The 13,362-nt window shown below is 36.9% G+C and overlaps 1 protein-coding gene across 3 annotated transcripts in view; it reads left to right on the top strand.

Annotated features, from left to right (window-relative positions):
- The window catches only part of ZFYVE16 (zinc finger FYVE-type containing 16), a 33,915-nt gene extending 20,553 nt beyond the window's left edge, over positions 1 to 13,362 (top strand). For all 3 annotated transcript variants that reach the window (XM_072416220.1, XM_072416222.1, XM_072416221.1), the window contains 8 exons: positions 1,015 to 1,097; positions 1,190 to 1,294; positions 1,989 to 2,139; positions 4,656 to 4,736; positions 6,477 to 6,639; positions 7,701 to 7,806; positions 8,708 to 8,875; positions 10,228 to 13,362. In XM_072416220.1, the coding sequence (XP_072272321.1) occupies positions 1,015 to 1,097; positions 1,190 to 1,294; positions 1,989 to 2,139; positions 4,656 to 4,736; positions 6,477 to 6,639; positions 7,701 to 7,806; positions 8,708 to 8,875; positions 10,228 to 10,389 (1,019 nt within the window). In that variant the 3' untranslated portion in view covers positions 10,390 to 13,362. The remainder of the gene's footprint in view (positions 1 to 1,014; positions 1,098 to 1,189; positions 1,295 to 1,988; positions 2,140 to 4,655; positions 4,737 to 6,476; positions 6,640 to 7,700; positions 7,807 to 8,707; positions 8,876 to 10,227) is intronic.

The raw sequence follows: 13,362 nt of genomic DNA, 5'->3' as shown, positions 1-13,362 counted from the left end.
TGAACATTTCATCAGGACAATGTCAGAAGTCAAAAAGAATGCTTGGTTATCATTCAAAGCCATTGTCAAGGACTTTCTTGGAAACACACAAGCAAATAATTACACAGAAATTGTCCAGAAACTGCTTGGTTGCAAAATGAGCATCAAGGTGTGTTTGTGTTTTCTGCAAAACCATCTTTGTAACTTCCCAGAAAGCCTTGGTGCAGTCAGGGATGAGCAAGGTGAACGATTCCACTAACATTTGAAAGTCATGGACGGTATCAGGGTAGATGGAATGTACATATGATGGCTGACTATTGTTGGAGCATCCGGCAGGATTGTCCTAAAACTGAACACTCCAGGAAAAGCTGTAAGCTTGAATTTTTACCTTAACCACTTACCGGATTAATTTTCAACTGTTTTACTGTAAAAAAAAAAAAAAAAAAAAAATGTCAGAGGGACAAGAATCCTTTGTATGAACAAAAGAATTGTAAATAAAATAGTGCATTCAAGTTAATATTTCATTATTTTGTCTTTGTATGTTTTTTTGACAAAAATGGAGGGTACCTTGTATAGTAAAAACTAGATGTGATAGCAAAAAACTGGGGTCATTTCTGGATTCAGCACCCAGAAATTAGTGAAAAACAAGTGTAAGATCTAACTCAACGAAAAATGCATTCCCCAGTCTTATCTGTGTAGTTGTGGAGCAACCTGATCATTTCTACACTTTGTGAAAGGTGCTGCCCTTATCCACGGTTCCCATGCTGACATTCCTAACAGATCCCTGAGGTTTTGCCTAAAGTATAACTTACCTGTGTATTGTGATTACATACACTGCCCCATGCACATAGTTGGAAAGTAGTGCACTATTTATGAACATAAATGTAAACAGAGCAACCCCTTCTAAATGCTTATATGAAAAAATTTGCATGATCCTAAAAAACAATAAATTGTTTGGACTGAAAAGCCATACTTTACCTGAGTTTAAAGACATACCATTGTCCTAATCTTTTACGTTTTTTTTATCCTCTCAAGTATACCCTTCTCCTATAATTAGTCACAGACAGCGGAAATCTGTGTATGGAGAGATTGGACATACTATCATCAATTTATTAACTGTAAGTACTGATGTTTTTTTTAACACATTAGTTCTCTAAGTCTGTGTAAAAGTGAGTGGTGCACTTGTAATTGTCTTTTACTGTTTTTGCAGGACCTTAGAAATTACCAGTATACAATTCCACATGTAGATGGATTAGTCATTCACATGGAAATGGGAAAAAGCAGTATAAAGATCCCTTCATGGCGACACAATGAGGTTTGTAATATTTTTCATCAGACCAGTGCTTATTGAAAACTTATTGAAAACTACATCACTAACCTTTTAGTGTCATTGAGGTTTGTGCGGAGAATCACAGTGCAAGTCTTGTTGTCAGACACAGAAACATTAGTTAGCATCAGTGGCTGTAGCTCTGCAGCATTTGATTGATTATATTTGATAACCTCCAGGCATCAACACAGGCACAGATTTGGACAGAGACCGCAAATCTGTGCCTCCTTTTCGTACAGAGAAGCTCCAGACATAGATAATGGCCTTAAGCCAGCATCCTGACAGACATTGGAGCGGGCAAATGGAACTGCAGAAATCAGGAAAGGTGCTGTAGCTGGAGAAGATAATAACAATAAAGTAAATTGCAAGAAGAATTAATGCCTTGCAAACTAGAAGCAATCCAGGAAGTTGGGTAGACATGAACCAGTGTAAAGGAGGGCCTGAATACATGGAGCTACACTATATAATTAATTAATATGAAATAATTCTGCATTTTGTGAAAGCTTTGCTATATTTCTTGTAGATTACTAGTGTATTGTGGGTAGAAAATTTGAAAGCATAAAACATTGGAACATTTAGTGGTGTCCCCAGGGTTTCCTCACATGGAAATACCAGGCATATACTGGCCAAGATTACGATTGTGGTGTACAGGTTCATAACTATGTGCTTCTTGTCTTTATAGATACTTAAGGTAATTCACTCATGCAATGAGCATGTTATAAGCATTGGTGCCAGTTTTAGCATGGAGGCAGATTCTCACCTGGTGTGTGTACAAAACAGCGATGGAATTTACCAGACACAAGCAAGCAGCGTTCCTGGCCAGTCTCGGCAAGGTGAGAACTGAAAATAAGTCCATTAGTATATAAAGTCACTAATCCAGAAATACAGGTTTATAGAACATACATATTATGTGGTGTACTGTTTTACAAAATTATGGATGTATCATGTCATATTAGCATTCACTGTCAACTAGTTTCCTTTTTTTCAGCTGTTTTTCATGCTGGAAAGCTTTTGTATATGTTCTAAAAAGATTCTTTTTTTTTTAATGCTCTTAAAGAGAACCTGTCATGGCCCTAATTTTTTTTGTGTGAATTCCAACCTGCTTTGCATGAAGGTTAATGTAACTTACAGAAAACTCGTATTCAGTTATGTTTGTGTTACTTCAAAGATTTAACTTAACAGTGTAAATGTATAGCAAGCTATTCTCCAGCCATTTGTGGAATGACTTGGGGGGGAGGGGGGATTTGCCCATCCTAAGTGTGTTCTCTTAAAGGGCTGAATTATCTCCTTAAGGAAAGATAAGTAATACAAATGATTCCATATAATTCAGAAAGATAAACTTGACATTGTTACTTTACAAATTCATGCATGGCATACTTTAATTTTATGGTACTCAGAGATTCTGAATCTAACTGCTTAGTCAGCCTTTCTATATCTCCCTTTACAAATGTGTATGTTAATTTCCTTGTGTGTCTGCTTTCCTAATACAAAGTAAAATTGTTAAACAAGGAAATCTTTCCCAATCTAAATACAACTTCTAAATCACAATTTGAATGCTTTGCTTCTATGGACTTACTTCTTTCGTTCCTCTACTCAATGCATCATCTATAACAGTGTAGTTGCACTGGCAAGGGGAGAAACCGCATAACTTCTTCTAACTTTGAATTATTATCCTCCAACCTATAATTATCTTCAAGATGGTCAGGTGCAGACTATTAATTCTGCATATTTAGTTCTGGTATTACCTGTATTGAGGACAAATCCCTTCCTCTTCAACTCACTGGAAGAGAAGAAAAATGCCTTCAATGTCAATAAAAACCTGATGGTTTTTCCATTTCAATATACAAAAAGGCTTTGGCTGGATCTCTCTTTAGTTTAATTTTTACAGAAAGCCACTAGAATTAATATACCTATTGGCAGCTTGAAAGCTTTGTTTATAAGTACCTTGGAGTGCCAAAGTCCTTGAAGGTACAGATTATATGATAGCAGGAAATTGCTTTCAAATTATGTGAATTTATTTTTTTAGTAAACTACAGTGCTTTTTAAAGCTGTAATAATTTACATTCTGGTGGTTATTTTTACAGTCTAAAGTTATTTTCTAATAATGCAAAATTAAACTTACCGTATTTTTCGGACCATAAGACGCACTTTTTTCCCCCCAGAAGTGGGGGGAAAAAGTCCCTGCGTCTTATGGTCCAAATGTAGCCTCTGTGCCCGGGCCGTCTCTCCGGTATCCTCCCCAGCCGCTGTCCCGTCCCCCCTAAAATATTTTAGGACACTATTTGTTTCAGAATATTTTTTTTCTTCATTTCCCTTCTCTAAAAACTGGTGCGTCTTATGGTCCGAAAAATACGGTATAACTGGTTTGCCTATTTTCCAGAAATGGCAAAAAAGCATCTATCTTTATCTTTTAATGAAGGATTCTCTCTTGTGCACACTGTCTTGTGTTCTTGTGCCACATGTATAGGAAGTAAACAAGTAGAAATAGTGTAACTTGCTAACCCGAAAATGCTACTATAACTATAATATAATAGCGGGTGACACAGACTGTATTAAAGAAGCAGAATCATAACTGCAGTTGTCAGAGGGTAACGGTGCGTCTAAGCACATGGTGGCAGTCTACCTGGCATGTTGTGTTTGGCAAGGGCTGAGCAAGCTGTTGCTTAGCGTGCTGGAAAGTCTATGTGTGTGGGCTTCGAGGGTGTTCGTCTCATACTTGTAGTAGTAATCTCGGCCAGGACATTATCCACATTGAGTTTGCAGGTTCTCCCCGTGTTTGCATGGGTTTCCTTCAGGTACTCCAGTTTCCTCCCACAATCCAAAAACATGCAATTAAGGTAATTAGCTTTCCCAAAAAATTGACCTTAGACTGTATTAAAGACATATGGTAGGGACATTAGATGGTGAGCTCCTTTGAGGGACAGCTAGTGACATGACCAGGGACTTTGTTCAGCGCTGCGTAATATGTTGGCGCTATATAAATACTGTGTAATAATAATATGCTGCTCATCTCCTCCCACAGTCTGGAGTTACACTGCAGTGAGCAGCCATTGGCCAAAGAAAATTCTCCCTGCTGTGTTCACTAACAACCATTGAGCCCTGTTACTGAACACAACAGGGAGCATTCACTGAAAGAATGATCCCAACCCATGGCTGCTGTGGGAAGCACCAATTCCCGTACCACCCAGAAGAGAAAGAACATCTAGCTGCTGGACTGCATAGAATGAAAAGTGTTCATCTTATATTAATATTGCTGTTTTTTTCAGTGGTTTAGTTTTGCTTCTAATAGTATGTCATCTGCTTAAATTCCTGTGCATTATTATGTTAGCTATCTAATTTTTTCTTTTAGTTACTGGAGCAAGTTTTGTCGTTTTCAATGGTGCTCTAAAAACATCATCTGGTTTCCTTGCTAAATCCAGCATAGTAGAAGGTATGTACACAAGTAGATTTTATACTATTTTGGCAAGGGAAGTAGCATTTCTGTGCAATGTTTCTCATAAATAGGTAAAATTTTACAACATTAACCTAAAAGGTTTGGGAACCCCCAATCAGATTACAAATGTTTTTTTGCAAAAAAAGTCTGCTGTGGGAAATTTAGCAGAGCTGAAGTTACATTTTTTAAATAGTGACATTCTGGAACAAAAGGAGACCTATGTTTCTACCTACCTGTTGTGTTTTTTTCACACTTCAGTCTTTATTGAGAAAATAGCAATGTTACAAAAACAAACAAGGTATCATATTGTGAACACAAACATAACCACACAAAAAAGATTATTATAATTACATTTAATTATAACCACATTTAAAGGTTAAACCGTCAAAGTAGCAACAAAAATTAACCATAACTTCTTACAATTCTTCCTACATACAGTATAAATAAATAATTAGGAAGGACCTCAGGATGTAGTATTAACCAGGGTTTAGGTGTCGGAATAAAATAATCTTACCTATGAAGCCCATGTTTCTGTGAATTTATCCGCCTTGTCAAAAGAGAACGATTTAGATTCCTCCATCCACCAAATATCTTGAACCCTGGTAAGCCAACTCCGGATCTGGGGGGAAGCGTGAGATTTCCAGAACACTGGGATGAGACTGCGGGTTGTATTGAGTTAGACTTAAAGTTAATGAAGATTTGTTTGAGCCCAAAGATTCGCCCTCATCATCTAGTAAACATGCCGAGGGTACACTGAGCTATGCTTGTGCAGCTTTCTGTGCAGTGCAGTTTAAGTATAACACTGAAATACACTGCACTTTACTTCATCCAGGCACGGCAAAAATTTTAAACCTGGAAGAAGGTGGAGTGAAAATTGAAGTGTCTTTAATAGAGGAGACACCTTTGACTTGGCAGAATGAAAAAAGTAAATTAAAATGTGATGTGTTTAAGGTTATATTATTCTTTCAGTAACTTTGCCAGTCATGGCAATAGGTTTACCTAAATGCTCTCCCTCTCATCTACCTTTACTCTATTTTGTTCGGCTTGTCAAAATTAAAACCTGGTACTTTAGGGTGGAAGGGACCAAGTGACCCATACCCTGTCCTCCAATGTACCTCACTGTTTCTTTGAGTTTGCTCTTCAACCTATTGCTTTGCTGTGCCCTGCAGAGTACTGTTACAGATTTAAGAGGCAACAGAGTTTTTTTTAATGACAAATCATGTATAGGAAACTTTTTATTCTTTTAGATTTTAGGCTGATTAGAGAGGCACATGGGTGTTGTGTGTAATTGTAACACTCCAAGCAGTTCAAAAGGTCAGAAAACCTATAAAGCTCTGATGAGTCAATACATTTCTGTAGCTTTTCAGAAAGTTAGTTTATGATGCTAGTGAATTGGTTAAAAAGGTTAAATGCCACATCTCACGTTTTTACATTGCAGTTTGTAAGTTCAATAAATACTTATAATGATTGTGCCTTAAAATAAAAAAAAAACATATTGTGTGTCAAGTGCAAAGACTGTAAAGTTTGTCTAAATATCTTTTTACTTAGTAATATCCACCAACCTGGTGTTCTAATGTCCTTTATACTATGCGCTTGTTGACTTTTATGCTAAGAAAAAACAAAATGCATTTTTGACATTTCATTTGAAAATGGTAAATCTGTGTAAATCTGCCATGGATTTGGCTACTCCAAATTTCTCCATTGATACCCATTTATTTCCACTTTTGTATTTATTAGATGGCGTTATGGTGCAAATAACGCAGGAAATGATGGAAGCTTTAAGGCAAGCTTTAAGGAACAAGAAGGACTTCAGGATAACATGTGGAAAAATTGATTCTGGAGATTTGTCAGAAGAAGTTGCCATCCAATGGGTGGAGCCTAAAGAAAAACAAAATAAAGGGTATATACTGTATACAGTTTAATTAAGTTGAAGGTTTTCTTTCTTGACACTTGACAATCCTTTCTCTTTCTCCCTTAGTGTAGTTTTTAGCCCATCACTTTGCAGATTATTCTGTTTAGGGTGTATCTAAAGAAACTATAATATATATTCAGTGACATTCCATGATGATTCGTTGTTATAACTATTATGTACTGTTTGAAAGGATCACATTTGTAGTTATGTTATTCTATGTTAGTTCCGTATACATATTTGTAAATATTCTCTTTAGAGTCCTCCTCCTCCCAGGATGTAGTGCTTGTGCCCGATCAGCCAGTTGCCACTCCTGTATTAAAAAAAAAAAAAAAGTGATTGAAATTATTTAGGAGATTCTGTCATTTTGTTCGTTTAGGGCAGCGGTTGCCAACCTTTTTGGTCCCGCGGACCACTAAAATTACCGGCTCCTGACAGGACATGCTCGGGTAGCCGGTTGGCCATCAAAGGGGAGGAACCTCCCCCACAGTGAGGTTATAACACCATAGCCCCACCCACACTGTCATCGAAGATTTGAGCCTGCGATGGGAGAGTGGGTAGGTTGTGTCGTGAAACACAGCCCGCCCACTTCCCTGAGCCTGGGATTTGCACGGGTGAGGTGGTCTGTGGCTCTGGTTGTTGCTTCCCCCCAGTGGGGTCCTTCTGCTGACCCCACTTAGGGGCGCACCGGCCAGAGCCATGGACCAACAAAATCCTCTCCTGTCACCGCTGGTTTAGGGAATAGTCCACTCCTAGCTCACCTTCAACACACATTCTTGTAGGAGTCAAGCGTTGTGTAAGGTCCATGTTAGCAAGGGCTCAGCATTGATGACATTGTCATCCACATCAGGTGCAAGTTAGGTCCAAGTTCTTAAACTGAAGCAGTCCATCCTGGGAGGTGTTCACATGCTCCTCCAGTACTCAGAAGGAACTGGTCTTTGTGACCACTCGGACAGATTAGCTGGGGGAGTGCTACTGTGGCTTTTTCAGTTAATTACTTATTTGTTTACTCTGGGCTTTATTACCTTTTTTTGTACTTTTGTTTTCTGTAGAGTCATAAGCCCTGTAGATGGCCAATCCATGGAAGGAATTCCAAGTGAAAAGATTTGCCAGGAAACGGATTTTGAAGCTCATGATAGAATAGTGAAGTGTACAGAGGTGAGTGGTTTGTTGTGCCAAACCTCACATACGATTCAAGACCTCAGATAGGATCGTAACATATACATTGCTGTGGATAATTTGATCAAGTTTGTATTGAAAGCTCGTATATAAATTTGAGCTTCTACAATAAAACTGTAGAAAGAGCAGCAACTCATAGTACCAAGTTAGATTTCAACTGGCCTTAGAAAAAAATGTGCAGGTCTGCACCCCCATGCCCAAGTCTTTGTGTTACCTGTCTACCTCAGGTTTTTTTTACCATTACTGCAGTAAATATAAACACAGACCAAAAGGGCAGCATATTTATTACTCTATATGTAGCCTAACTGTATTACACTAATTTATAGAGCTGGTTGAATCAGGCTTTAACATCTAAAGTAGAACTCTTGACAGAAACAAATTGATTACTGTGTAATTTTTATATTATAGTTTGTAGTACTGTTGTAGAAGTTTTGATGCTATGAGCAGCAAGTGTCTCTTTTCTTGTCAGAAGACTGGAATTTGTGAGCAGAGATCCTAGTAAAATAGAAATAAAATAAACGTAGTCCTGGCTATTGTTCTCTATCTTGATGAAAGCATTAACCTCCCTAGCGGTATTACTGTGGCGCAGGGTTAATTTTCTGTACCAAAAGTGGTAACCCTGGGTGACCTTGTAAATGGGTTACTTGGTCCCCACGAGCCCGCGATGTCCTCCGTCGATGGCCGCCTGGCATCTGTGTCCCCTGGCCTTTTGTCCCAGGCGCCATCAATGGGACGTGTGAGCTTGCAGGGTGGTGCGCTGGGCAGGCGTGACCTGGCGGGAAATTTAAAACAATGTACAGCTTTGACATTGAAAAATATGGACAAAATCAGACTGCCAATGAGGTTAATGGCTTTTCTTTTTCATTTTTGTTTTTTTTAGGTGTTTTATCTCCTTGGAGAGCGTGAACCCACGAGTAGCACAGCTCATATTCAGTTTGCTAAAGAAATTGCCACAGCCTGTGGAGCTGCCCTATGTCCACATATAAAGACCTTGAAGAACAGAGGAATGAACAAGATAGGACTGCGAGTCTCTATGGATATTGACATGGTATCTCATATTCATAATCATTTCTGTCATATTTGTCTGTTTTTCTTTGTGTACATTGCATTTTTCATTGTTACATTATGTGATTAGCAGTAGTGAACTGTAATCCATAGTAACCAATAGGTGGGTTTGTATGATAAAAATGCATCTTAACCCAAGTACTTAAATGTAAGAAAAAGTCTAAACATAAAATGTATTTAAATAGTCTTCTTCGTGTACATCAAAAAGCACTGGTACTGCTGATGGGGTCCCACCATCTAGGATGTGATGAGACATGGAGCTGTTGCTCACATACCACTATAGAATGACCTTGCCCCTCCTCTACTGATTGCTACATAAAATGTAGGACAGGGAAAGGGCATACAGTCATGGCCAAAAATATTGGCACCCTTGCATTTATGTTAGAAAATGCACCACTTATTCTTCTTTCCAATGCTTTGGCATTGACATGTTTATTTCTTTTATTGGCCCTGGAAAAACACAAGAAAAGCAGAGAAGAAAAAAAATCACACTTTTGTGACATTCCACACAAAATGTCAAAAATGGCTTTGACAAATTTATTGGCACCATCAAATACTTGGTAGCACACTCTTTGGAAGAAATAACTGATATTATGCGCTTTCTGTAACAATGAGTCTTTTACCTATCTCTACTGGAATTGTTGACCAGTCCTCCTTTGCCAGCTGCTCAAGGTCTCTGAGATTTAAAGGGTTCCCTCTCCCAACTGCTGTTTTTAGATCTCTCCACAGGTGCTCTATAGGGGTTTAGATCTGGACTTATTGCTGGCCACTTTAGAACTCTCCAGAGCTTTGTCTTAAACCATTTCTGGTTTTTGAAGTATGCGTTGGCTCCTGCTGTACCCAAAGCATTTGTAATTGCAGCAGTTTTCTGGGGAAAGTGGTGCATTTTCTGACATAAATGCAAGGGTACCAATATTTTTTGGCCATGACAGTAGATGCTGGATCAGTACAGGCAGTAATTGGACACTCCCAGGGAAGGATACTTATATAACATGGTAGGGGAATGGGGCTTCCCTTTGGTAAAAAATCACATTTTTTACATGAGTTACATTTTCAAACAAGTTCAAGAGGTGTTTAAAGAAATGAAAACCCCACTAGCAATCATATAAAGTATAGATCTTTATGCTTTTACCTGCATTTTTTGTGACATGGTTGACCTTTTATGTTAAACAATCAATTCAATTTAAAATCAGTTGATTTGGGTATGGCTTCCCTAAGATACCACACAATTTTAATAGATGCTTGTTTTTATGTGTGGATACAGTGAGTAATTCATGTTGAATAGTTATGTAATTCATTACTGGAATACTGATTTTTCTCCCTCTTTGTTTTTAGGTGGAGTATCGAGCAGGGTCAGGAGGTCAGCTTCTCCCACAAGTGTACCTAAATGACCTAGACAGTGCTTTGATTCCCGTCATTCACAACAGGACATCAGATAGCAGCATATTGCCTCTGGTGATGGAACTTATTTTTTACCTGATAGAAAGCCTCAGTTAGCAATAACTTGGGTTTTATCTCACTGATCCATCAGATCAGCTACTAAGACTTATTATTTCATTCACCAGCTTCTTAGTGAATCAACCTCCCCATGCAGGAGAACGCAATTTTGGTATTGCTATTGTGCATTGCTACACATAAAATTGCAAGCTTGCACTTTCAAACCATGCAATTTGTGTTATTGCATTCTCTATCAGTGCAAGGTAAAATGTTGTATGCATTGAACACCATTCTGACTACAGATTAAGCAAAGACCAAATGTTTATGTAAAATACCTGTGCTAAAAACTTAAGCTCAGTACATCTATACAAATATATCCGCTAGATGTTAAAGTACCAACAGCCACACTGTCCTTGCAAGGAAATACTGACTGCTGCATAAATATGGAAAATTATTCAACCTTATTGCAAAGGAAAAAAAGCATATATAAAACATTGTAACATCCTTGTATATCCTTTACACCTAGAAATATAATAACCCATTATATATAAATATATAATATAAAAGTTTCCCATCAGATCACTGCCTAATAAACGAACCCCTGGGAGCTGTACTAGTTGCAACAATTTATGTATATTAGGTATTCAACATCTTTTCTCTATCTCTATCTTTCTATCTCTCTTCCTCTCTCATATACATAATGTGTGTGTGTGTATGTGTATATATATATATATATATATATATATATATATGTGTGTATATATATAAATATATATATTAATATGTGTATAAATATATATATTAATGTTAATTAATTTGAAGTGCTTTTTTTTAGTTGTTCATCCATTGGCATTTAACAGGGATAGTGTGGCTGTCCGTATGTATTTTTCCCTAGCTAGCATGCCTGATAGTGAAATTCTTCATTTATTTTTCTTTGGTTAAAGTCTTAGAATGAAAACATTGTCCACGTCATTCACTGCTGGGTAGCAAAAACACATTACCACATTATACTTCAAATATGTAATCATCTACTTTTACTGAAATAGTGTACATTGGACAAATATTCTTTCCTGTATTCTGTTTCCAGTGGCAGCGTTTGCTTACTAGAGTGGCCACAATTTGTGACATATTGATCATTTATTGAGTCAAACAAAATCTTTTGGCATTTGGTTCAGTGTGAGACACTGATTTCTAAAACACTAAATAGGTTCTTAACGTGAACCCTGTGAAGGTATAGCACTATTTTGAGGTTGACCATAAATATTTTACCAATTACTATTTAAGGCATGCAGGACAATTTATATAATTAATGTATCAGTTCATTGGGAACCAGCAGACATGTACATTTTACTGTCAATTGTATGAAAACCCATCAGCAACGTAAAGCTCATCAGAGCTTTAATGTGTTAGGTGCTGGCATTATTATTATTATTATTTTGTTTTCAAGATTTTTGTTGTTGTTTTGTCTTTTCTTTATACATAAAGCAGCTGGCTTCTTAGATTATCCAGCCAGACACAATTTATAAAACAACACATGCCTTTAAGAAAAAATCTTATTCACAGGGTAATGTTTGGGTTTTTTCAGCTTATTAAAATACTGGTGCAATATTCAATACATTGTTCTTTGTTAATATGTAACTTACACTGTTTAGCTTTACTGATACCCTCCCAATCAACTGCTGGATCAGTTTTCCTTTAACAGACAAACTGTGTTTTTAGTCTGACTCAGAGTTTAAGATTATAGGAGAGGTGCACTGAATGTTACCTTTTTCTGTTATTAATATGAAAGAGAATCAAGCTAAACTCAGAACTTTCGATTCTGCTTAGCAAAAGAAATGGATGGAAAGATTTACTCCCATCAGATAGCGGCACTGCTCTCCTATTCCATTCTATTTTTTTTTTTTATCTCACATGTTCCAACTGATGTTGCAACTGTATGCTTTGTGTTCTTTTGGAATACTACTTATTTGCAATATATAAATTTTCATCTGAGCTCTCGGGTAGTGTGATAGCTTTCCCTCATATGCATAATATAAAACTGTTGTTTACTTTGCTTGATGAACTAACTGCAGCCTTTTGGTATTGCAGAACTTCAAAGCAGCATGCTGTCTAAATAATCCAGCCGGTTCTGGTTTTACCTGTAGAAAATGGTAAAATCTGAGCACACGTTTCTCATGTCTACAACACACTAAAAGGGGGCTAATGCAAGTGAAGCACTTTAATTGGCTTAGTAGACAACCCCTTTAAAATTTGTTTTGTGTAATGAATGAAAAATCTTCAGATTTACTGTGTATAAAGTTTCCAATCCCAAACTCCATAATTTAAAAATGCAGTCTATGTGAATTTTCTGTTTTATGTATAAACATTCACTACTGTTCTATTATCTGCAGTATGTATTTTTTTTTATTTGTTCCTTTGAAATGTGTCCTTTCAGTAAAAGAGGAGAGAAGAAAAGCCTCTTTGGAACCAAAGGGTTCATTTTAATAACTTTATATTTAAAGAAGCTATATTTAGATATATTATTGCTTTATGGATTAGATGCTAAATATACTTTGTATATTTATAATTATACAAGCAATAATTTAGAAATGGCACATGTATATTTTTCTACAATGTTAAAATCCATGATGTAATAAATCTAGTCCAGTCTTCTCTTCAATATATATGTATACATGAATGTCAAATGAACATTTGTAATGCACTGTTTGTTAAAGCATCTGAAATGAATATCAGAATGTAGCATTTCTGTGTTTATATATGTAATGTGCTCAGGCTATAAATACCGTGTTTAAATGTAAACCAGACATGTGGGTATTAAATATGGCAGACTAGGTGAGCCCATATGACGTTTTGTATCAGCTGTATAATTGTGATGTGTGCGCTATTGTCTTTAATGCTTCAACATGCTTAGAAAGTGGTTTCCTGTACTATCCTCCAGATAAAGACCTTATATGTAATTTTGACCAAAAAGGAACCTCTACTTGAGGAAATTTTGATGCACATTTATAAAGAACTTGTTCTGATAATAGATCA

This window comes from Pyxicephalus adspersus, chromosome 6 (genome assembly GCF_032062135.1).
Source record: "Pyxicephalus adspersus chromosome 6, UCB_Pads_2.0, whole genome shotgun sequence".
Lineage (NCBI taxonomy): Eukaryota > Metazoa > Chordata > Amphibia > Anura > Pyxicephalidae > Pyxicephalus > Pyxicephalus adspersus.
The sequence above is the reverse complement of the archived record's forward strand: the minus strand, read 5'-3'. Positions and strand labels throughout refer to the sequence as shown.